Source organism: Sorex araneus, chromosome 10 (genome assembly GCF_027595985.1).
Source record: "Sorex araneus isolate mSorAra2 chromosome 10, mSorAra2.pri, whole genome shotgun sequence".
In the NCBI taxonomy this organism is placed as follows: Eukaryota; Metazoa; Chordata; class Mammalia; order Eulipotyphla; family Soricidae; genus Sorex; species Sorex araneus.
In genome coordinates, this window is record NC_073311.1 from 7,501,819 (window position 1) to 7,528,817 (window position 26,999).

A 26,999-nucleotide genomic window follows, 5' to 3' on the forward strand; every position below is an offset into this window, starting at 1 on the left:
GCTGATAATTTATAACAAGTAATCACTGAGGTTTCTTATTTATTTCCTTTTTGACTTTTTATGGGGGGGGGGGGCTGGTGTTCAGGGCTTAATCCTGGCTCTGTGCTCAGGGATCACTTCTGGTGTGGCTCTGGGAACCATATGTGGTGCCAGGGATTGCATCTGGGTTGGCCATCAGTGCAAGGCAAGCGCCCTGCTCACTGTACTATTCCTTCGACATCATGGTTACTTATTTTTTTAAGATATATTGAAGGAGGCTGGGTGTAAATAAATAAAAGGTAACCACTGTAGAATAGCAATCAAGCACGTGAATTCTGGAGATTGAATTTGAAATCTGGCTTTATCTCTTCACTACCTGTGTGACCTGACTCCCTTGTTTGTTAAAAGGGAGCAAATGTAGCAGTTATCTGAAAGGGTAGAAGTGAGAACAAATAGATTAAGATGTGAGATGTGCTTACAACAGTGGTGGTCATTGGAGTGAACAGCATATGTAAATCTTCTTAAAGTCACTATAGATATCTATGTCAATATACATGTTATATTTTCCTAGTACAATAGACTTAATTTTTTTTTATCAGTTTACCCATTAGTTTACAGTACTACATAAATTTACATTAGGCTTTTAAAAACAATTTAAATATGCCTCATCTTTCATTCAACTATTTTAACCTTAATAGGAACCACAAATGCACTTTGTATTTGAGAAGTACTGGTCTCAATCTGTTGTTTTGATCTTTTTATTTTACTTATACATTGTGCTCAACCAGAATCCACGTCCTATAAATATACAACATATTTCTTTTATTCATACTATCCAGTACTGACCGAAGCCCAGAGAAACTGTCTTTCTTTCTTAGGGCTTATAAACCCATTTTAATTTGATAAATGAATCACCTAAATTAGTATTACATAATTCCTTAGTCATTAGAGCACCACTTATTTTTAAAGTCTTATGAAAGTCAGTTTTTCATTATGTTTATTATTTTATAACTTAAATGTTAGCAAAATATTTAGCATCTATTTTCTAACAATTTTATCCTTATAGAAATGTTGAAGGAATTAAATATAACAATAACGAAGTTAACAAAATGTAAAAGTTTGAGGATGAATTTAAAGTGGGAATTCTAGTCCTTATTACTTTTAAAAGTGGGGAGGGAAGAGGCCAAAATTGGTTATGAAATAGGAAATTAAGGTGAAAGTTTGAAGTCTTGCTTTAATTTACTGTTCCCCGGTCAAAACCCATTACAACAAAGTCTCTGTAAATCAAAAAGATTTCTGCTCCCTAGCCGGTACTTTACTAATTTTGGGTATTATTCAATACAAAATAATTCCAGAACTAAAAAATAATTGGAACAGTCTCTTGAAATTGATTATAACTGGATTGACCTATATGAAGGTCATATCCCAGAAGAGTGATCTATCTTTTTTTTGCTTTGACTTCCTTTATTTTTTATTTCTTTAATAAGGTATAATTTTAATTTAGAGTTTATTAGGTGCATCTGAGTTATGGTTGAGTCATGTTTGTAATTAAAGGTCATTTCCCGCCCCCCCCAAAAAAAATCTTCCTAGATTCCTAAAAGTTATTCTTATATATTTATGTATAAAAGAGCACTGAAATAAGAGTCAGAAAGTTTTCACCACAACTCTATCATTAACTTGTATGACCTGGAGCATATCAGTAAACTCCTCAGTCTCTTTATCTTTAAAATAAGGAATTCAAATTAGGTAATCTGTTCAGTCCAGAAATTCTATGATTTTAATAAATGTTATTTATTTTAACTTTTGACTTTAGCTTAATCAAATCTTAAAATCCAGTACTAATTAATGGATGGGAATTTACAGAAAAATATGTTTGATTGTGGTGACATAAATATTTCCAACATTTAAATATTAGAATTCCTTGACTCTGAAGCCTGAGACATTATCTAAAGAGGTACTAGAAAGTGCAATTTCATGCATAGTTTCAATGCTTGATAAAAATTCAGTCTAATTGTAGCTTAGACTATATATCTTGGTAGCTTTTGGTCCAGTGAGAGCATTTGTCTAAATTGTACTAATTATAGTGATAAATTATACTTCTTCTCTATTGCTGCACATGGAACATGTAATTGTTACTATTACTTGACTTTAGGGCATATGTAACTATGTCCATGAATTGGAGACCCACATGGCTATTGTTCTTTTGTAAATATCTTGTATAAATATATTTTATCATAATTTTCTTCCATAGAAATTGGAAGTCTTGAAGATAGATACTTTCCAATGATATTTGCAAATATTAAAATATCATTCTATTAACTATAGATTTTTATGAGTGAGGGAAGCATTTTGAACGTTTTAATGTAGGTAAAATAATTATTAAAATTATTGAGACTCTTACATGAGAAGATAAAAAGTGAAATTCATAGTTTGAGTGTGTTTTGAACATTTTATGTTAAACCAATTTCTCTTTAGGGTATCTTAGGTATTAGTGATATTATAGCTAAAGAAATTAAACCGGACAAACAAACAGACAGGGCCAGAGAGATAGTACAGAGGTGAAGGGGCTTGCGTTGCCTGTGACCAAACCTGGTTCAATCCCTGACACCACCTACTGTTCTCTGAGGACAGACCAAGAGTGAAATCTAGCCATACTAGATGTGACCCAAATATCAAAACCAAGTCAAAACAAAACAACCCCCAGCCCCACAGTAACACAGATTCAATGTTTAAAATACAGAATGAGGATTATTTTTATTTCTTCCCAAACAATTTGAGTTTCGGTGATAAAGTGTGAGGAAAGAATTAAGTTCATATTATATTTACCAAGTATTAAAAGTTCTGTTTCTTGTAATAATTTTATTTGGAACAAATTAATAGTTTATGTTTTAAAGTCTCCAATTTTAAAGAGTAAATACTAGAGATAAGCACAAAACCAACATCTGTGAATAATAAGTACCAATATTCAAGTTAGAGTTGGCAATAGTTCATTAATAGCATTTGATGTTATTTTAACCTTTTAAATAGTTGAGCTGGACTGGAGTGATAGCACAGCATGTAGGGCGTTTGTTTGCCTTGCACGTAGCCAACCCGGGTTCAATTCCTCCATCCTTCTCGGAGAGCCCAACAAGCTACCAAGAGTATCCCGCCTGCACGCAGAGCCTGGCAAGCTACCCGTGGCATATTCGATATGCCAAAAAACAGTAACAACAAGTCTCACAATGGAGACATTACTGGTGCCTGCTCAAGCAAATCGATGAGCAATGGGATGACAGTGCTACAGTGCTACATAAATAGTTGAGCTTATCAGTGTACAGTTTCCTACTGAATATATAGAATTTTTCTTTCTTTTTAGCTCCTTTCAGAAATACATGTGTACCACACCTATCAATTTTCATATAATTTTAAGATCTTTCTTGTTAGATAGTCTGACATCCTTTTTTTTTTTTTTTTTTTTTTTTTTTTTTGCTTTTTGGGTCACACCTGGCGATGCACAGGGGTTACTCCTGGCTCTGCACTTAGGAATTACCCCTGGCCGTGCTCAGGGGACCATATGGGATGCTGGGATTTGAACCCAGGTCGGCCGCTTGCAAGGCAAACGCCCTACCCGCTGTGCTATCAAGGGAGCTCTTTTTCACTCTATAAAACAAACCAACAAAACTACCCATTTAGAATCTATGTTCTAAAAGAAACTGGATAATAACTAATCAAGGGGCCAGAGTGATAGTATAGTTGGTAGGGCATTTACCTTGCACATATCTGAGCTGGATTTTATCCCCAGAATAGCAGAGGATCCCCTGAGCACCGGTAGGAGTCATTCCTGATCACACAGCCTAAAGCAAGTACTGAGCACAGCAAGGGGTGGCCCCCAAACAAAACAAAACAAACAATCTAAAAAGGACCAAAAATAAAATATGTTTCTGATTTTTGTTTCTATATTTCTGATGTTACCTAGGGAATTGTGTACCATGGATTCATCTCTCTTCTCCAACATTCAACTCAATTCACCCAACTCCTTTTATTACATTAAAAATGGACTGGAGCTATAGGACATTGGGTGGGGCACTTGCTTTGCACTCAGATGACCCAGTTCAATTTCTGGCACTACAAACATCCCTCAAGCTCGGCCGTGGGTGCTTTCTGAACTCAGAGCTAGGGTAAGCCCTGTGCGCAACCAGATGTGGCCCAAACCAAACCAGACCAATCCCCCAAACAAATCGAAATGACTTGGGTGGACTGGGGAAATCATACAGGGCTAAAAGAATTTGCCTGCATGCAGTTGACCTCAGTTTGCTCTCTGGCACCAAGTGGTCCTTTGAGCACAGGTGGGAGTAACCTCTGAGAACCATCCGGTATAGTCCCCCAATTTTAAAAGCACACAACAAAAACCAAAATCAAGATAATTTCAGAAAGAATTTTATTTTAAAATAAAGAAGCACTGGACAGAACAGATGGTACGGGAGGTCTGTAACCCTGGTTCAAATCCCCAGCACCACATAAGGTCCCCTGAGTAAAGAACCAGTTGTGACTCAAGTCCCTCTCACCTCCACCAATAAATAAATGAATAAATAAATGTCATTCTAAAAGAAAGTACATTTTTGAGTGGAAGTGTTTTCTGAGCACAGTCAGGAGAAGACTTGGGCACAATTGATGTGGCCCCTAAAATCTCCCACACAAAAGACACCCCAAACACAAATTTTCACTCATAATTGACAAAATAGTTTGCAATTAATTAATTGAATAATATCCATTTTTCCCAGTAGATGGCACTAGATTTACATTCTTTCACTGTATGAAAGGGTACTGAGGCTATTAGCACATAGGTACATTGTGAAAACTTAAACAAAAGTATGTATAGAATATCCAGTTAAGAACATATGGATTTACAAACCACAATTTTTTTTTGCTTATATTATGTTCAAACACTATTTGTAGAGTGCAAAACCTTTTTCCATTTTCAGTAGGGCTCCATTTTCCTTAGACTTGGTCATCTCTTTCTTACATGTGTAGACTTTCTATAAACTAAAACAAGTTTTCATAAATTAACTTATCTTATATCCAAAATAGATGATTTAACAGTAATTTACAGTTTTATATGCAACTAAATTTTCTTCAGCAGACCACCCAGGAATTAAGGAAAATTTCACATTTAGTTTAGCTATGTTTTGAACTTTATAGACTTCTTAAAAATACTATTAGTATAAAATGTTGATTGTTAAGTACGGATTGTTTTTGCATGGATTAAAATATTTGGGGGGATTAAGAAAAAATACATTTGAAATGTTGATTTTTGAGTACTCTGATGCAGCTATATATATATATTTTTAAAATATTTTAGTAGTTATATGATATAATAAAATCTTAGTTAAGGTTGAAAATGTGTACAATATCTAATTTTTATATGAATTTTAGGAATACTTGAATACCAGTCTAAATTGATGTTGAGCAATATATATGTATGAATAAGGTGTTGGGCATATGGTTTGTTGAATATGAATTTGGTTATTTTATGTTAATGTGGATAAATTCTCCATACATAAATAATCATAAAATATATAACAAAATTTAGTTACTGTAGAGGTAAAATGGGTATGAGAATAACCTACAACTACACCCCAAGGTCTAATTCTGTGTTTCCAGTCACACATTAACCATTTCCTCTGAATAGGTAAAATTATATTTCAAATCATCAAATCTTTTTTTTGGATGTAGGTAAAATGATACCCTGGTAATGGAGAGATTAATGACTAGTAGAAGCTATAAGTTCTAGGACTTGAGAAAATACCTTAATCAAATTCATAAATCTTAAAGTCTCATTCTCATTTGTTAAATGGGAATAATAGGAAGCTGTTTGTGGTATTGTTCTAAGGAACAAATCAGGTAACTGGTAAAGCAAACTTGTATCCAGTGTTTTCAGAAGTGTAGATAAAACTTGTATTTCTATTCAGCTACAACATATAGAAAGAGAAGCAGGTCAGTCATTTCATGGCTCTTTCATACCTAATACTTAATTTTTATTAAATACACTAAATTGGCATATTTAAGTCAGTGTAATCAATTTTTAAATGTATCATTTACATTTTTTTATTTATTCACTTTTGGGCCACACCTGGTGTTACTCAGGGTTTACTCCTGGTTCTGCACTTAGGGATCACTCCTGTTGGTCTCTGGGGACCATATGGGATGCTAGGAATGGAACCAGATAGGCTTTGTGCAAGGCAAGAGCCCTATCCACTGTACTACTCCTCTGGCCCCAAGTGCATTGCATACATTATATGAACTATTTTGTACCCTGGTGGAAAGAAGAACTTGCTAGTTAGGCTGCACACTTAATGGTGAATAATTTTCACTGTATCCTGAGGCTTGTCATATTACAGTGGTTAACTATAATATAGTGCTTAACCATAGGGTTCATTGGTCAAATAGTGTGCTTTTGAGTAATAATTTCTCCATAAGATTTTAAGTTATATGTGAGTAAATTTTAGTAAACTTTTATTATCACTTAAATTGCTTATATTAGACTAGCCTTTTAAAAAGTTCTTAATCATTTGCTCCTTGGAAAATTTTCACTGTCTTGGGCTGGAGTGATTGCACAGTGGGTAGGGCATTTGCCTTGCACGCGTCCAACCTGGGTTCAATTTTTCCGCCCCTCTCTGAGAGCCCAGCAAACTACTGAGAGTATCTCGCCTGCATGGTAGAGCCTGGCAAGCTACCCGTGGCGTATTTGATATGCCAAAAACAGTAACAAGTCTTACAATGGAGACGTTACTGGTGCCCACTCGAGCAAATCGATGAGCAACGGGATGACAGGTAAAATGATAAGGGTGACCAATTCAGAATACTGTTAAGTGATTATCAGTGCAAAATAAAACCATTCTAGTTTATTATTTTCCAAAATATTTTCTAAATCATTTATGATAAATAGATTACACATTTGTAATAGTGTTTAAATCTTTCTTTTTTTAAATTTAGTGGCCCTAGGGAATCTGTTTTGTACCTTTCATTCCTTTTCTTCACCTATTAACTGGATAGCATATCACTTTTCTTTTGTAAAAATTTTACAATTGCACATATTCCTCAGGTGTAAACATTATCTGACATTTTCCAGAAATTTATTCTGTGCAATTTTAATCCATGAGAGAATCCATGGGAGAATAAGATTAAAACTTTTTTTTTTTTGCTTTTTGGGTCACACCCAGTGATGCTCAGGGGTTACTCCTGGCTCTGCACTCAGGAATTACTCCTGGCAGTACTTGGGGGACCATATGGGATGCTGGGGATCGAACCCGGGTCGGCCGCATGCAAGGGAAATGCCCTACCTGCTGTGCTATAGCTCCGGCCCCGATTTAAACTTGTTTTAAAAGGGAGCTGACATCCGTAAATCTTGGTTTGCTCAGCCAAAATTTCTATTACAGGAAAATCTTAGTCCTACAAAGTGAGCTTTGGAAACAGAGAGGCATTTTGTCTGTTTTGTTTATTACTGCATTTTTTATTAGTACATCTCAGCAAATAGAATTGTCTGTCACGTATTAGGTGTTCAGTAAATATTTTTTCAGCCAATAAATAGTTGCTACCTTATGTATCAAAATAGTGTCACATTGTAAGTAAGGTGATTTCTGTTTTTAAGGAATAATTCCAGTGTGAAAGACTGCTGGATGCTTTGGGTCAAGTTTGGCTATCTGTGGAATGAAGCAACCTATATTTATATTATTATGAATCTTTGTAAACATCCCTTCCTTCCTCTGCTTTGCAAAAGTTGAAGCCAGAAGTATTCTGTTTTCTGCTAAAATGGCATGGAATAAGATTGGAAATGTTAGTTTTACTAACATTAACAGATTTGAGAAAGTGAAGCAATGATAGTGATAGAAGTTAACTCTAAGGGCATAATATGTGGAGGTGGGGATGGACTCTGGCTACTTAAGAACAGACTCAAGAGAAAAATGTAATGAATGAATAAACTGAGGGTGGGAAGCAGCAGACAACCTGGCTCTCTAATCAGGTCACATGTGTGACCATGGTCAGTAACTTCTTTAGCACCTGGTTTTCTTCCCCTCACCCCACCCCACTTTATTTAAGCACCATGGTTTACAAAGTTGTTCATGATGATTTGTTACAGGAATTCAGTATTTTGCAATGCCAACACCACTACCACTGTCACTTTCCCTCCTCCATTGTCTCCATTTTTCCAACCACCACTCAAGCCTGCCCCCATAGCAAGCTAGCAGTAATTTATTTTATATTGCTTGTTATCCCTAAATGGGTCGGTAGATAGCACGAGGATAGGGCATTTGCCTTGCACGTGGCCAACCCGGGTTTGATTCCTCCACCCTTCTTGGAGAGCCCAGCAAGCTACTGAGAGTATTTCGCCCACACGGCAGAGCCTGGCAAGCTACCCGTGGCATACTCAATATGCTAAAAACAGTAACAACAAGTCTCACAATGGAGACGTTACTGGCGCCCGCTCGAGCAAATCGATGAACAACAGGATGACAGTGATACAGTTATCCCAAAATGGCTTTGGAATGATTAAAAAATGATTCCATAGAGAAAAATTTGTGAAAATTCTTATGTCTCACCATGAAGACATTAAGAGGCTTGCCTGTGGGTTTACCTAGCTGTTGTTGCAAATTAGCCTTCTGTTTTAATGTTTTTATTAGTTGAGATTGGTTGGCTTCTATGTCACATCTCATGCATCTATTACTGTGATGTTAGTGTTGTAGATACTGGACATATGTGGTCACATTTGCGGCCACATGCTTCAGAAAAATAAAAAATTCTTAACTGAGGGTCTGGTTTTCTTATGAAGGCTTTGGACTAGAACTAGTTCATCATTTACCAAGAAAGAAACATTAAGTTGCCTGTAAAATTGATGCCATCATCAAATTGCAAAACTTTGTATACCATATTATAATTTTTAAAGCTAGAATGTTTTTTCATTTTATCATCTTAGTGTTTTAAATGCATCTTCAGATTCATTGTGATGTGTTGAGGAGATGGCTCAAAAGACTGGAGTGCATGGTTTGCATGTGGGAGGTGTGGGTTTAATTTCTGGCACTATAGTTCCTTGAGCAATTCTTGGAGCAAGCACTGAGCATTTAGCTGCAGTAGCCCCTCAACACTAATTTGACCAAACAAAAATCACCACGAGGGCCCTGGAGATTGTTCAGGGATCATAGATACATGCCTTTCATGTTCATGGAGGTCCAGTACTTGATACTGCTGATGACCCCCAGTACTGCTAGCCACATCATCAAATTGTCTGGCCTACTTGAAAAAGTGTCTCTGGAAGTGATCCGTGAACTCTTTGGCACTGTTTGGGAGCCATTCCCTGAAAAAGAATAGAAATTATAATAAGAAAGTATTATGTCATTTGATTTGCAACATTAAATTTTTTCCCCAGGGCAGCTTAAAATGATAGTGTCTCCAATGCAATATATATATATAGATATATATCTATATATATCTATATATGTATGTATGTATAGATAGATGTAGGATAACATTGGGTTTGTGCTTTTAGGCTTGCAGCAGGAAACTTAGTTTACCTTAAAACAATATTCTTTCTGTATGGACACAGGAAGACAGTTAATATTATGCTTTATAACTTGGGAGCTGATTGACTTCAATAATATTTACTCTTGGGCATCTGCTTTCTCCACTCAGTTGCCCTTAGTTCCTAGCACCCCAAAAGCAGGGTCCAGATGAGGGACGGAATGGACCGAGGGCAAGCTGTGAGCTACCCTGGCACTGAAATGGGCCAGGCCAAAATGCCACAATACTCAGATATAACTTGAGAACATGGTCATAGACAAATGCTGCCATGATCCAAAAGAAATGACGAGACTAGGACCCTGCTGGAGTTAGGAAGACTAACCTGGCTTGAGGACTGTGGTCTGGAATATATAGTGAATGTCCTGAGGAAGAACAAACTTTAAGTTTGATATACCTCTTACTGTGCTCATACAGAATGACATTGCTAGAAATATTAGAAGTAAATTTACTATAACTTGTTTGAGTGGATTACTAGCTGAGGAAAGAAGAAAGTGACACACCCTAGATGGGATCCTGTCCTTAAGTGGATCTTCTAGTAACCTGGAGTTATCTCCTTAGATGAGATTTTGTTAATCTCCTGGAGGATGGTCTTACCCCTATTTGTTGATTTGTTAATGTTCAACCCACCTTTGTGTCACCACCCTATGTGATTGCTGTATAAACTTAGACTGTAAGAGAAGCAAGAGAGAAAACACAGAATTAAGAGAGAAAACACATAAGCAAGAGAGAACAGAGGAGCGAGGGAGAAGACACAGAAGCAGAGCACAGAGCGAAAGAGAATCATTGGAGCCAGAAGCAGGGAAAAGAGCACAAAGCAAATGAGAGTCAGAGTTAGAAATAAGGGTCAGAGTCAGAAGTGAGAGCAAGTGGGGCTCTGGAGACTGAAGCAGAAGGGCTCCGGAGAGAGAGATCAGAAGAGGAGAGATCGGAAGAGACCAGAGGAGAGACTACAGAGACAGAATCAGAGAAGAGAGACAGATAAAAGAGAGCACAGCAGCACACACAGAAGCAGAGCACAAATGAGGAGCCATCCTGATCTAGTCCATACACAGCGGCTCTAGAGCACCGAACGCGAGCAGAGAGAGAGAGAGAGAGAGAGAGATAGATAGATAGATAGATAGATAGATAGATAGATAGATAGAGAGAGAGTGCTGCCCTGAGAGCCCGAGAACAACACACATCACATCACCGCCTTCTGCACACATTTGTTTATGTTTTTTACATATACATGTATATATATACATCTATCTATCTATCTATCTATCTATCTATCTATCTATCTATCTATCTATCTGTATATATCACTCATGGTAGAGGCTTGGCCAGAGCGTGTGGAAAGTGTCCTGGAGCATGGCGGTGGTTGGGTAGTGGAGGTCAGCTGCTGGGGCTGGGTCCCTTGGGGCAGGGAGGGCTCTCACCTGTCCCCCTCTGGGACACCCCTAGGGAAAACAGACTCTGGTGTGGAGTCCGGTGGCGTGGTTGTGGGAACCTCAATTTATGCTCCCTTCCGGGAGAAGCAGGTGAGTTCTGGAGGGTGGCCGATGAGGAGAGTATCTGGTGCTGGCAGAGGTGCTTTATGGGTATGACCCCTACGTGGCCGGAGACTAGGGGAAGCAGGCAGAGGATCTCTGCTCCCAGGTCCCATTGAGCCTGGAGTCCAAGATCACAAAGTTCTGCATTACCTGGGTTCCTGTGTCTTATGACACAATTGAGACACTCCCTACCCATTTTCCATAAAATCATAGAGGGAAATACACACACACATCTATATCTCAGAGAGCCCAGCAAGCTACTGAAAGTGTCCCGCCCACACAGCAGAGCCTGGCAAGCTACCCATGGCATATTCGATATGCCAAAAGCAGTAACAATAACAGGTCTCATTCCCCTGATCCTGAAAGAGCCTTCAATCATTCGGAAAGACAAGTAAGGAGAGGCTGCTAAAATCTCTGGGCTGGAATGAATGGAGACGTTACTGGTGCCCGCTCAAATAAATTGATGAACAATGGGACGACAGTGCTACAGTGCTATCTATCTATCTATCTATCTATCTATCTATCTATCTATCTATCTATCTATCTACTGTCTATCTATCTATCTATCTATCTATCTATCTATCTATCTATCTATCTATCTATCTAATGAACACCAGCAAAAGTTCCTGAAAACATCTTCATTTGGAAGCCCATGTAGTCTAGATTTTCTTAAATAATAATATCTGAGTTTAAGGTTGGGGAGGGTGATGCCTCCCATCATCTTTTTCCCAAGAATTGTTTTAGCTATCCGTGGGCGTTTATTGTTCCATACAAATTTCAGGATTGCTTGATCCGTTTCTTTGAAGAATGACATGGGTATCCTTATAGGGATTGCGTTGAATCTGTATAATGCTTTGGGGAGTATTGCCAAAAAAAAAAAGAAGTTGAAACAATAAAAAAATAATAATAATATCTGAGCTGACTTCTTCTCATCCACTAAAAGGAATAATATATTTTTTAGGGCCAATGTTTTGTAAAACATTAGGTGAGGGTTAGACTTGTAAATCACATAGCCAAAGACATTAAATAAATAGAATAGTCAAAATATTTGACTATGGAACTATAGGGTGGTAATAAAAGTTCAGAGTAGTACTGTACAAAAACAAAATTTAAGACATATAGAAAAAAAATTGAATTCTCTGTTTTGTCCAAGTCTAGTTCTGCTTCTTTGAGTTCTCTTCTTTTGGGTGGCCTCCCAGAGAGGCTAGACTTAGCCTTACTGTGTGAGTGGGTGGCTCAGAGCTCAGGCTCAACCAGACGGTCACACTGTGCTACCCCCAGGTTCTGTGGTGTTGAAAGACATTGGTGCTGGAAGGACCAAACCTGGGGTCAAATTTGGCACCCCCTCCCTCTGCCAGGTGTGAGCCCCAGTCCTTTGAGTCATCTCTCTGGCTCAATCGATAAGTTTTTTATTTAACTAATTTAAGAAACATAGTCAAAGGCATTATTTGGGAAGAATCGCTTAGGAATAAAACTTAAGTAGCAGCAATTAAAGTGGAGAGATGAATACATATTTAAATACATCATATACTTAATGCTTACTCTTGACTCAGTTTATTGCTCAGTATGATGCATATTTCTAAAATGTATATGTTTACTGTTGCTCAGGGAGATAATAATTAAGGAAGAGCCTATGCTTTCCCCAGTCATTGGGGTGATAAAGATAAGTACAACATTTTTCAAAAGCTTGTTTTCCTCCAGTTTGTCAGATTTTGGGGGGGGGGGATTTATGGATTCAGATTTTGCTGTGCAATTACAGACTTGTTTTATGCACGTTGTGCTTACTTCATGTAGGTTTTTAATTTGATTTGGGTTATTATGACAATTTTAGAAATGTACAAAATCGATATTTTAGATGATGAAAGTTTTATTTTCTTTTAATGAAACATAATAAATATTACATTTTATTTCTGCACGATAACCTAAGGTAGACTCTTCCCTTCCTTCTTATGGATGTTACCTCTCATCTCCTGTGCAGTTTGTGCTCCTAGGGAGGGTGGGAGAGAAAGCTATTTTGCAAGTCTTTTTGATTGCATGAGAAATGTAGAATGGAAATGAGCCTGTCTGTTTTTAATATTTTTTTCTTTCTGGGCTATGATGTTCTAGTGAAGAACCATACTGGAAAAAAAATTAAAAACAGGGAACTCCAACTTTGTCAGACATTTCATATGCAATCAGATAGACTTGAAGTTAAGTGACTTTCTCTTCCACTATTGTCACTTGATGATGGCAATGCCTTTAGAATTTTTTTTTTCTCATTTGCTTTGCAAGCAAGAAAATGCACTTTTGGATCAAGACATGTTTTAAATGTTCTCCTAACCTCTAGACTTTATGGTCTGCATTATATAAAACCATTGCTCTTGGTTTCTGCATTACATTTTGAAGATTTGATAAGTATATTTCAGTGTTTTTGATACTTACAGAATGCTGATAAAATGACTGCTACACATGAATCCAACTGAACAGTTGTAAAACACAAATGAAAGAGGTGTAAAATATATCTTCTACCTTCTAATCTTTTAGGTGGATGTTTCATTGGTAGTAGATCTCTCCAATGCATTTTCTGAAAAAAAGTCCTGCAGTCTTGCTCACAGATGAGAACTCAGTGTTAAAGACTAGCTTTTCAACTATACTAACAGATTTTAGTTGTGAACTGTTTGGATATATCATTGCCTTGCAGTGAAACAATGTTTTCATATTTCCCCTAAATTTAATTTAATTTAATTTAATTTTGGGGACTGGAGCGATAGCACAGCGGTTGGGCTTTCGCCTTTCACGCGGCCAACCCGTGTTTGATTCCTCCACCCCTCTTGGAAAACCCAGAAAGCTACCGAGAGTATCGAGCCCGCATGGCAAAGCCTGGCAAGCTACCCTTGTGTATTGGGTATACCAAAAACAGTAACAATAAGTCTCTCAATGAGAGACGTTACTGGTGCCTGCTCAAGCAAATCGATGAGCAACGGGATGACAGTGACAGTGGGGCCATTCCCAGCAGTGCTCAGGGCTTACTCCTGGCTCTGCTGTCAGAGATCACTCCTGGCAGTCACTGGGGGACTGTTCAGGTTGCCAGAGATTGAACCAGGGAAGGCTGAATGCAACTCTCCCTTTAATTTTAAATGTGCCTTATTTCTCAGTTTCCCAGGTCCCTCTCTTCTGAACATATTCTGTCTTAACTATTTTGTTAAACTACTTGATTCCATTTACATGAAGACTATATTCCTTCAATCAAGATAGGATATTATCACCTTGACATTGTACACGTAAATTACACTTTACCTACTTGTCTCGATAGAGTTCTCATCCTTGTTTGTATTTTCACCAGTTCTTTGACTTTGTTGATGCTCTTTCTACAAATTAGGTGAATTTTCCATATCCCAATTCTAACTGGATCTAATTAGTATAGGTGGGCAAAGTTTTAGAGTTTTAAGTCTTCCTTGTTAATTTTGTTTAAAGAAAACTTTATATGTACTTTTAGTAACACATTGGTTATTTTCTGTCCTGCTAAGTATGTTTCCGTAGGGAAGAAACATTGGCTTACTCATTTTAGCATTTTGTTTCTCATGGTCCTTGGTTTACTGTAGATGTTTGACAAATAGTTATTAAAAGAATAAATTAATATTCATTTCAATAGTTTATATTCTCCAAAAATTTTCAATCTAGGAAAATAAAAGATGCTTTAGAATAACCTATGCAAATAATAATGTGTAGAGCAAATGACAGTAGAACTAATGGTATATAGATGCAAAGAATGATCCATCAGGTGAATTTACCAGGGTATATAGACTTACAAGGAAAGCTTGCTTTAAAATATCTGTATTAAGATATTTTTATCCTAAAATTGTCTGTATTAAGATATGCAATTTCCCCAATATTTTTCTTTGATTCTGGGATCATATCCAGTGGAGTTCAGTGTTTACTCCTGGCTCTATGCGCAAGGATCACTCCTGGTTGTTCTTGGGGGCCATGTGTGATACCTGGATCAATTCCAGGGTGGCTGCATGCAAGCAAGCACCTTACCTGCTGTACTATCTCTCTGGCCAGTTTTCCTGATTTAAAATGCAATCCTTTGCATGTTAAAATTGTTGCTTATATCTGTACAGTACACAGGTTTTAGCACTTCTTTGCAGTTACTTGTTTCTGTCACTACCACTAGAGTAAGGACTTGTTAGCGTAGCCGTATCTTGCATTGACTAAATTCTTCATGTGTACAGAAACTTCTTTCTTTAGGTATCATCAGCACAGCTGATTTTCTAAAGAAGGAGACTTCTTTGGAACATTGCTCAAATACCACATTTTAGTGATAATATGTACCTTGATTGTGTTGTTGGAGATTACAGCCCTTTATTTCTGGCAGTCCCAATCATGTTTGTCTTGGTTAGTTCTACATTTTCTTCTTTCTGTATACTTACCATCTTCTTTAACATTATATATTTTATGTACTTACTTTAGTTGTGTTTAGTGTGTCTTTTCTTATCTCTGGTGAAATGGGAATCCCATGAACGCAGACAGTTTATTCATTGGTATATTCTTAGAATATTGCCAGTATATTGTAGGTGCTGAGTATATTTTATTTAGCACAGTTCCTGGGACTCTGTAAAAACTCAACATTTTTGATAAGTTATAAAACAGCAAGAAAATAAAGGTTAGATAAATGGTCCTTAAAATGAACCCTGTAGGTCTAGTTTCATAGAAACCAGACAACTGAAGGAAAAAAAAAAGTGTTAGGTGATCTTGGTTGTATGTTAATCTCTGGGGTGTTTTTTCTTATGTAGTTTCTACTCTGAGAGAAATATCAGAATTGGGTTTATGTCTATTAGCACAGAGCTTTTCTTCCTTGTGCTTTTCATTCTTTCAAGGCCTTTATTGATTACTTGAATGAAAAACAAACACATGAAAAAATCATTCATGCTATATATATATTTCACATTCTGTTCTAAAAATAGACTAGACTTGGATTTTATAAATGCCCACTTCTTTAGAAATTCCAAACACTGCTATGTATGGGATAAAAATGTGTTCAACTTTCCAAAATGACAGACCAATAACCTTGTGAAAATCCAAATTTATAGGGGAAATTAAAGTATACCATATAAAAATAGCGTCAAAATATTTCAACCTGAGTTTTACCATTTCAAACTAGCAAACTCTAAAACAGTCTTATTCATTATCTTGGGACAATATTTAATTATTTTATTCTATTTTTCTGATGTTAAGCTCCAAATTGAAGTTGTAGGATCTTTACATTTTGTTTTGTTTAGATTTTTTGTGCTGGAATATAAGATTTATGATTTAAAAGTACTCTAAGATTTAGGTAACAGATCTGATTTACTTCTTAAAAGGAAGTTAAAGAGCTTTTCAGCATTTTATAGACTTTGTGAGAGTCCCTTTTGAACCTTGTCATTGACCCTAAGATAAAGGAATGAATACAAAGAAAACAGACATTGGATAATTCACAAATATATTTGCTTTTTAAAAAATGTATACTGTGGTGATGATTGCATTTGCTCTCTTATTATCTTGTTAGTTACAGTTTATAAGCAGAAAATTAAAATGATAATTTAAAAATTATCATTGTATAATTTCAGAAGAAAGATTATATTGTAACATGTTATTTCTTCACAGAAACTACAGTGACCATGTATTTTATAGTCAAGTTTGAGTTTTTATATTTATTTACTATACTGCTGTAGTAATATTATGACCTGTGTGAACTTCAGTTTCTCTATCTTTAAGATGAACATGATATCAATCTCTTAGAATTTTTGAGAGGAATAAAGGAGTTGTGTACAAGTATCTAGAAATGTACAAGGTGTATAATAGGCATTCAAATATTTATTTTCTTCTTGAAATTCTCATTTCACATTTAAGAAGATAGCAGTGAAGATAATACTGTCCTGGAGGACTTATAAAAATAGTAACAAAAATTTTGTAGCACACTGAAATGAGTGATCTGATTACTTTTAAAGTAGATTAACTTTGTATATCACAGGAGTACAAATGGTGATATGATTCTGCATTTATTCAGATGATGTTTATTGAGCAATACCTACTGTGATCCTTGGAACCCATTTGTGAGGGAAGTAGTATATAGGGGGAGATTGACTTGCCTATGGTTATATGTCTGGAAAGCAGGCAGAACCAGTATTTGAGCTTTTTCTGTAATTTTACATCTACTTGCAGCAATAGTTTGTAGCTGTAACTTCCTCACAATACCAATTTTGAGGCAGCAAGATGAAACAAGCCTTAATATATATAAAAAAGACTTTAAGAACAATTTAGTATATAAATATCTTATTTGGGTTCAAGGTGGATCTAATCCATATCAAAGCTACTCTGTAGGGAATGGTGTTATGATTTGGTACCAAAGTAGCAATATTACCCCTTCAAATATACTTTGTGTTGCAATGTGTATAAATAGACACTCACTTGTGCCTTCAAAGTACTCTTCTGAACGTTTGAATAAAGGGGAAAAAATCTTTCTCTAGTGTACTTCTAAGCCAATTGAGAGGTCATTGAACAGATGTCATATAATACTAATGTTAAATTACCCTGTGTAATAAGAAAATTACAGTATCTAAGTGAAGATAGTAAAGGAATACCATCCAATGAATTATTCTAGAATTTCAATGAAATGATTTCTTTAAAATTAACAGTGGCACCACCATATGACTTTAGAAAAGTGAGTCTGATAGAAGGCAAACAGGACAAAAATGAAGCCTTTTTATATGTTTGTAATGCTTATTTTGATATAAGTGTTTTTAAGTTTCCAATTGTCTAAACTTTATTAGTGTTAAAATATCTGACAGGGAATTTACTAAAATATGATGAACTTCTTGTTGAGTTGTTTTAATATAAAATTCCAATAGTTGTTTCTAGTCTATATATATTACTTCCTTTTGCTATTAGATACACTTTAAAAGCCTAATTATTTTGAGAACATAGTATGACCAAAGAATATAAAGGTACAAAGTTTGACAACTTCAAATAAGCACTAGCATTTCTTAAAGAACAAACCTCACTTACAGTTAGGAAACAATATTTATATTTAAGGTTGAAAAGCCAGGATGTAGGAAAATTTTGCTAATTTGGAAGATGACCTTTAAGTGCACCAAAACCAAATAATTTGTAGGCTATGACATAGGGCACATTCCTACAAAATTTGTGTGAATACTGCTTTAGTGGTTCTTGAAAGACAAACAAAGAAAGCTGGAATGAAATCTTTATCCCCCTCCCAAATAAAACGGAGACTAACAAAAGCGTACAGCAGCACTCTTTCAAAGCTTGCCATTAAAACGAGGTCTCTGTAGCACAGTTAATGAGACGGTCCATAGTGGAAAACAATCTGTTTTTAAGAATGTTTAGATCAAAAGTAATTTCTAATCTATGAAATAAAGTCTCTTCAATACCCTTCATTCACCAGTAAAGCTTTTATGTTTGTATTATTTACTTCAATCAGATGTTTTCAATTTTACCTTTTTCCTTGTACAAATACTTGACATGGTTCATCAATACTGACCAACAGTTTTATTCTTTTGCTTCAGAAGAGAGATTTTTGAGAGAGGGAGAATGAAAAAGAGAGAAACATCTTTGCCTAAACGATTTGCAAGCATCTGTGCTTTAAGCTACTTTTTATGAACACTTCTTAGTAAATGACTCAAGGTAAAAAAGCAGAAAAGCATCCAATGTTAGGAAATTGCAATCCAATACCATGTAATTTAAACCTGCAGTTGCTTCTCTTGTACTAAATGACATACAGATGGGTAGCTTAGTGTTCTCAACTTGGGGAACACAATTGGTCTTTTTGTATGAATGAACATATATTAACAAAAATATTTTGGACAGAATTATTTAATTCTTAGTGGTATAGATTTTAATTACCCATGCCATTGGAAAGAATAATTTTACCCAAGATATTTTATTGTGTTAAGTTTGTAATTTATGAATTTAAGATTTGGGTGAAAAATTAAAAAAAAAACTGATAGAGACTTTCAACAATAACGCAAAGATAATTTGTAAGAAGTGTGCAGTGAATGGAAAAGAAACTCACCTATCAAAGTCAACTGATTAAGATCAGTTCTGCATTCTGACTGTGGAAAGATTTGTTCTGACAGGAAAAAACATTTCTTAGGGAAACATTTTTATCCACTCCTTTGAAAATATGAAAAATGTAAGTAGTAGGTATTTGGATAAAGCCTGGTGTAATATGGGATATGGTGAGGTGACAGCCCAGTATTCATAAGTGCTGTGCCTGTAATTTCTGTGCATCTTTTAAGGCCAGAGCAGGGCCAACAGGCATTGTGGAAAGCCAAGAGAGGTGCTGTTGATAGCTGACAGGCCCATGTCAAGGTGACCTTTTTTCCTGTGGCCCTCACTGTCTCTTTTACTCTTTTCCTGCCTCCATATTTTCTCATAAAGAATCAGCCACCACATTTAGGCGGGAAGGATTCTGGAAACTGAAAGTCATCTTCAGTCCCACAATAAGGGTATTGCAGCATTTAGTACCTTAAAAAAATAAAACAAGTAGAAAGCATTTCTACTCCAAACTAATATTTCTTTCGATTTCAAAAGAAGTTGAGAAAAACGTGGAGTAACTGAGCAAACTTTCTTTCGCTATTAAGTCACTTCAAAACATTGTCAGAGATTTTTGCATGTGGGGCCATCTGCAGGATTCTCCCACTGTGTTGAGGTGGCAAAGAAAAAAAGTTTCACTGTAGAGATTAAGGGCTGCTCTGATTCAGTTATATTTTTTAATTATTTGTGCAGATAAAATGAAATGCTACATATAAACAGCTATTGTCTGAACTTTGTTCTTCAGCCATTCCAATTGAAATAAAAACTATCAGTTATTAAAATCACATTGAAATTATTTCATCATTCAAATGCACTTGATCAGTGAAGTCTTACCAGAAGTAATTTGCAAGTAGAAAATCCAGATGAATAAACAAAATCACATTCATGTTTCCTTGTCTTTTCCCCTCTCTATTTTTACCACCCTTTCTTTGGAACTTCTTGAGTTTGTATTAGCATAAATGGTTGTTCCTGGAGTTTATTCAAAGCTTTTTGTTGCCTGTACAACAAGGTCAGAGAGTCTTTAGAGAAACATTTGTTTTTAAGAACTCTGTAGAGCCTAGTGACATGATGGATAGAATAAGAGAAAACAGTAATTCCTAGTCATGGTAAAGTATGTCTTTAGGCTTACTGTTAAATAAAGAAGATGGCAGTGAAATCACCCAGAGTAGAAATGGATTGAAGAAAGGTTCAGGATACTTTACTAAATTGCAAAATTATTGAATGGAGATTTATTGTTTAACATAATATGCCCATCATCTTATACAGATGGTATTATTGCATCAAAATCGAGCTATACTTTTTTGAATTCCTTTGAAAATTTTTTCCGAGGCACTGGGAAACATAAGGGATGCAATTCCATCTTGTGTCTGTTCAGGGAGTTTGTTTTCACCGTGAGATACTTGCTGGCTTTGCCAGCAAAATCTCGAGAAAGTTTCTTTTTAAGCAGAGAAATAATCAGCTGCAGTTCAGGTAAGTTAGTTACTTGTATCAGAGACTAGTGTGATCACTGACAAGTGACTTCAGAAGCTGTGTCGTGGCAGTCGGCCAAAGCAATTATTTAGGATTCAAGCTAAAAGTCGTCTTCTCCCATATCCTCTCTTTCAGGGTCATGTAGGGATAAAAAGAACTGTAAGGTGGTCTTTTCCCAGCAGGAACTGAGGAAGCGGCTAACACCCCTGCAGTACCATGTCACTCAGGAGAAAGGGACAGAAAGGTAAGGTGAGCTGTAAGAAGGCATTTGGCAAGACCTACTTTCTTCAGTCTCTGCCTACTGTACCTCCTCCCCCCCCCAATCTTCTTCCTTGACATTTATTTAATTTCAAGAATTCCACAGTTATTTGTTCAACTCTAGAAATTAGTATCCTTGAAAAGGTTGAAAGTGGTATTGTTTAGGTTAAGACTAAGTTTTATTTATTTTCCTCCCCCTTTAATGAACATTCTATCTATGTAAAATCACAAGGCTTTTGTTAAAGGGCCTGTTTTTGGTTTACTGCAAAATGTGTGGAAGTAATAGCGCTTTAGGTACATTTTTTGGGAAGACATCACAGTAAGCAAAACCATGAGGGGCATGGCGCTGTGCCAGGATGCTGAAATTTTGAAGGTGGCCATTGTAAGCATAGACGTTTTGGCTGCAAAAAGAAGGTAGCATAATTTAGTTCCTTTCTACCCCACTCCAATTTCTTTTTGAAGCACATGTGGAGAAAGTATTTATTGGCTCATTTGTGGTTGGAATGTCAAAAATTTTCAATAACTGCCCTCACATGGCTTTGGTCCTTGGAAGTTCGCCCTAAGTTCTAAAAAAAAAAAGTTTGTTCACTTCCAAGACTGTTTTTAGTGAATTAAGTCTCTCTCAGCTGATTCCAGCCCAAAGGTAACTTGCCAAGGTCCAGCCATTTTGTTGTCTAATTTATACTATGGAGCTTGGCATAAGACTGTAAGTTACCTCTGATCCAAATTTATTAGTGATGTAACTTCGTGTTTTCATTCATGAACTGAAAGAGTTCTTTACCACACATGGGGTCGCTGTTAATAATAGGCAACACTCTTTTCCTGCCACAGTACATACTGTTTACCGAATGTCCCAAATGTTGAATCTTTGACAAAGCCCACTCTTACAGCACAGTGATTTGGGGTGGACTTCAGCTTCAACCCAGGAGGACTTCTACCGTCCTGTTGTGTACATGACTAGCAAAATGATTTAATGCACACAAACAACTAGAGATTAGGTCATTCTTAAAAATTCTGTTTATAAAAAAATTGGACCTCATAAAGAGGGTGAAAGGATAATAAAAGCAAGCTGCAGAGCACATAGACTTTTTGTTGGGCTAGCACAGCTGATTTGTATTAGCTGAATGACCTCCTAGCCTTTAAGATTGTTAACTTAGAAAAATATTCCCTTAAAGCTGCAATATTCCCTTTCAAACCAAAAAATGACTTCTTCCACTTGAAGTCTTGGACCCCGCTATGTTTTGGGGTATCTACTATACATATTGTATAATAGCAAATATCTTATGTAACGTGCTCCCCCTTACTCCCCCCACCCCGTAATTCTGAACCACAGGGTTTTTTTTATAACCCAAGCATTACATAACTAGATAACTTGATTAAAAATTTTTACCTGAACTAGTTTGGGGTACTTCTATGCACATTTTATCATATAGATTTGAACTATATTAGACTGTTAAGTTTTCCATATGTTTGGTCTGTTCTCATTTTAGGATGGAAAACCCTTAAAAGGTTTATTAAAGAAATATATTTAAGGCAAATACACTCTGTAAGAAATAATGGTGATTTTAATTCTCTTTTTATGTTGCTTATTTTTTACCAGTGCCTTCGAAGGAGAATACACACATCACAAAGACCCTGGAATATATAAATGTGTTGTTTGTGGAACTCCGTTATTCAAGTGAGTATGTTAGAAGCCTGTAGATGTGAGCATGTAACATTACAACACTACTATTGTTTATTCACATTTGAACACTATAGTTGCTAATCTTATCATTTATATTATTTTCTTTGAAATACACCCAAGTTAATTTGTCCAGTTCAATAACCAGCTATGAAAGAGATTTTGGTGAGTCCATTTGGTGAGAAATATTTTTGTATTTTTATATAATCAAGAAATTCCCTAAATTTGTTAAATAATAATGAAAATTCTTTATTGTATATCCTTCAGGTTGAATAAAAATACACCAAATAGATTGTTAATACTTTTGCAATACCCATATTGAGAGTATCATGGGAGGTGTAGTAGATAGTCACACATGAAGCAAATTAAATGATAAGAATAGAGAAACTTTTACATTTATCCAAGATATGTATCTTCATGATTCTAACAATTTACTGTAAAACAGACAGTGGAGTGCTTTTACCAAAATAGTTCATTTAGGCCATGTATTCCAGATATTATGGAACTTATTCAAGACAGAAATTTTTTTTTAAGTTCTTGGTTCACACCTGGCCTTGCTCAGTGTCTGCTCTTGGCTCTGTGCTCAGGCATCACTCCAAGTGGACTCGGAGGACCTTATGGAATGCTGTGATTGAACCCGGGTCAGGTGCATGGAAGGCAAATGTCTGTCCTACTGTACTATTGCTTCAAACCCCCAAAAAAGAGTTCTTTACTAAAAAATTATCTATATGGAGAATTCTACTGTCCAGGATGTGCTAATTTTGGGGAATAAAAGGATGAAACTGTAATGGGAGTACATTGGGAGTAAATGTCATTTATTTTAAAAAGAACTGCAAATTTATTAAGGGAAAAAATTGATATGATGGTATGTAAAATAAAGCATATCTTTTCATAAATGTTTCTCTTTGAAAATACTAGCATTTGTAGATTTTCCAGAAATAACAGGAAACGATAGTCTTCTTGAAAACATTTTTAAAAAATTTAAAACCTTTCTGACATGAATTTTATTACACATTAATGTTGGTTGAGAATCTGTTTTGAATTCTTACATATTGATTCTTTATGTTAATTCAACCCTTAAATTGTCACCCATATCCTCTCAGATGTGGGTGTCTCCTCATATTTCAGTGTCTTTAGCTTGTGTCATACTTGATGAGATATAATACTTCAAGACAGTTTAATATTCTAAATTAAAATATCTCAAATGTTAATTTGTTAATATCCCAAATAGTAAAAATTGACCACATGCCTTTTTACTTTTTAAGATTCTCTAGCACTTTCCCTAGCATGTGATGCAATAAAATAATGGATCTAAGGAAAACTTACTGTTTTAAATAAGAAACAGAACCATTTTAACTGAACAATATAACCCAAGTGAAATTTCAGGTCACAAATACAAAAAGTTTAGTCCTTTACAGACTGGTGGTAATCAAAGAAATTCTTGTTTGATGTGCTATTACCTCAAGTTACTTAGCAAGGAAAAAATATATATGTATATATTTGGGGGGCACATCTGGCTATGCTCAGGGGTTACTCCTGGCTCTATGTCTGTGTTAAGGGATTAGTCCAGGTGATGCTTTTTGGGGGGCCATATATGGTGCTGGATATTGAACCCAGGTTGGCTGCATTCAAGGCAAGTGCCCTACCCACTGTACTATCTCTTGATCCCGATATTTTTATTATACTTTTTAAAGAATTGTATGCTTCTGTTTACTTGGTTTATTGTCCATTTTAAGAAAAAAAATCCTGGCTCTAGGTCATTTTAGAACAGGCTCTTTTTTTAATTAAATATGTATAGAATTTTATTATGTATTTTTAGTATAGTTTGACTTTTAAATTATATAACTTTTTTTTTAATGAGTGAATCACTGTGAGGTACAGTTACAGGCTTATAGACTTTCGTGCTTGTGTTTCAGTCATGCTATGATCGAGTACCCATCCCTCCACCAATGCCCATTTTCCAACACCAATGGTCCCAGCATCCCTCCCACCACCCCCACCCCCTGTCCCCATCCATCCTTTTGCTCTCTCTCTCCTTTTGGGTGTTGTGGTTTGCAAGAGAGGTATTGATGTTTGGTCTGTAGTCTACTTTTGGCACGCATCTTTCAACTCAAATTGGTCTTCCCAACATCTTTTACTTGGTGTTCCCTTCTCTATCTGAGTTGCCCTCTCCTCCAGCAAATGGGGGGTTTCCAAGCCATGGAGCAGACCTCCTGGTTCTTATCTCTGCTACTCTTGTTTGTCAGTCTCCTGTTCTGTTACTTTATATTCCACATATGAGTGCAATATTTCTATGTTTATCTCTCTCTTTCTGACTCATTTCACTTAACATGATACTTTCCATGTTGATTCACTTATATGCAAATTTCATGACTTCATCTTTTTTAACAGCTGCATAGTATTTTATAGTGTAGATGTACCGAAGTTTCTTTAACCAGTCATCTTTTTTCAGGCACTCGGGTTTTTTTACACATTCTGGCTATTGTAAACAGTGCTGCAATGAACCTAGAAGTGCAGATGTCATTTAGACTATACTTTTTTTGCCTCTCTGGGATATATTCCCAGAAGTGGTATTGCTGGGTCAAAGGGGAGCTCAGTTTTTAAATTTTTTGAGAAGCGTCCATACTGTTTTCCAAAGGGCCAAACCAGTTGGCATTCCCACCAGCAGTGAAGGAGAGTTCCTTTCTCCCCACATCTGTGCCAACACAGGTTGCTTTTGTTCTTTTGGATGTGGGCCAGTCTCTGTGGTGTGAGATGAATCTCATTCTTGTTTTGATATGCTTCTCCCTGATGATTAGTGATGTAGAGCATTTTCTCATGTCCTTTTTAGCCATTCAGATTTCTTCTTTGAGAAAGTTTCTGTTCATTTCATCACCCCATTTTTTTGATAGGGTTTGATGTTTTCTTCTTGTGGACTTCAACCTGTGCCTTGTATATCCTTGATATCAACCCATTATCAGATGGGTATTGGGTGAATATCCTTTCCCATTCTGTAGATTGTCTTTGTATTTTGGTCACTGTTTCTTTAGAGGTGCAGAAACTTCTTAGTTTAAGATAGTCCCATTTGTTTTATCTCTGTTTTCACTTGCTTGGCCAGTGGTGTGGCATCTTTGAAGATGCCATTAGCTTTAATGTCATGGCGGGTTTTGCTGACCTTATCTTCAGTGTACCTTATGGATTCTGGTCTAATGTTGAGGTCTTTAATCCATTTTGATCTGACTTCTGTATATTAGGTAGAGAACTGAGCCCTTATTTTTGCATGTAGTTGTCCAGTTTTGCCAGCACAATTTGTTAAAGAGACTTTCCTTGCTCCACTTCACATTTCTTGCTCCCTTATCAAAGATTAGATGATCATATATTTTTGGGGGGTGTCAGTATATTCAACCTTTAGAATAGGCTCTTTCACTGGTAACTGCCCAATCTTTATTTAGGAGAACTTATACCATTGGTCACAAAGATTTTCCAAGAGCCATGAGATATGGACTATTTCTAGTGAATCAGTTTTATGATCTTACACTTCTGTTTGAACACTTTCTTCAAACTGATGTGCCTGAAAAAAATCTATGGTTATCCATGTTTTTCTTCCTGTCTTTCTTTGTCTTAAAATTACTCTTCCTATCAGTGTATTACTGAAACTCAAACATGAAAGTTTTGTAACTGTAAAAAAAATCACCCTTCACTTCACAGAAGATACCATACCTCTCAGTTTTACTGTGATTTATTGCCCTGGAGTAAAATCACCCATGCATTAAACATAATGACAGTTCAGAAATGTACTATTTCTGAAATATCAGTACTTGAAAGAAAGACCCATAATATTGAAAAATTATGAACTGGATAAATAAGAGTATTTTTGGCAAGACGTTGTTGGCCAGATAATTGTCTACTTATCTGTTGATTTTTCTATTTTCTACCAACTATATACCTGAGTTGTCAAGAGAATATCTATCAACTTAATTTATTCAAAAATGTTTTGGGATATAGAGTAGATATGGTTTGGTTGATGGCAACAGCAGTGAGGAATGGCTTTGCAAGTAGTTTGTGTGTGTGTGTGTGTGTGTGTGTGCGTGCGCGCGCGTGTGTGGAGGGGTGGTGGATAGGGTGGGCACATCTGGTAGTTCTCAGGGCTTACTCCTGGCTCTGCACTCAGGGAGTACTCCTGGCAGGCCCAGGGGGCCATATGGGATGCTGGGAATTGAGCCAGAATCTGCCAGATACAAGTCAACATCCTACCTGTTGTACTATTTTTCCCGGACCCATGCAAATTAGTTTTAAAGATAGACTTCTTCATTTATTAAACATTCTAAAATTATAGCTATAAGATTTCTTTGGGTGGGAGTTTGTGTCACACCAATTGATGCTCAGGTACTGCTCCTGGCTGTGTGCTTGGGGTCTTTCTGGATCTTGCTCAGGAGACTATGTGGTGGTGAAGACGGAACCCACGCCTCTCACATATG

General features: G+C 36.2%; 1 protein-coding gene across 2 annotated transcripts in view; it reads left to right on the forward strand.

Annotated features, from left to right (window-relative positions):
- The window catches only part of MSRB3 (methionine sulfoxide reductase B3), a 268,746-nt gene that overhangs the window by 63,045 nt on the left and 178,702 nt on the right, over positions 1-26,999 (forward strand). For both annotated transcript variants that reach the window (XM_055118621.1, XM_055118622.1), the window contains exons 3-4: positions 20,739-20,847; positions 22,462-22,539. In XM_055118621.1, coding sequence (XP_054974596.1) covers positions 20,739-20,847; positions 22,462-22,539 — 187 coding nt within the window. The remainder of the gene's footprint in view (positions 1-20,738; positions 20,848-22,461; positions 22,540-26,999) is intronic.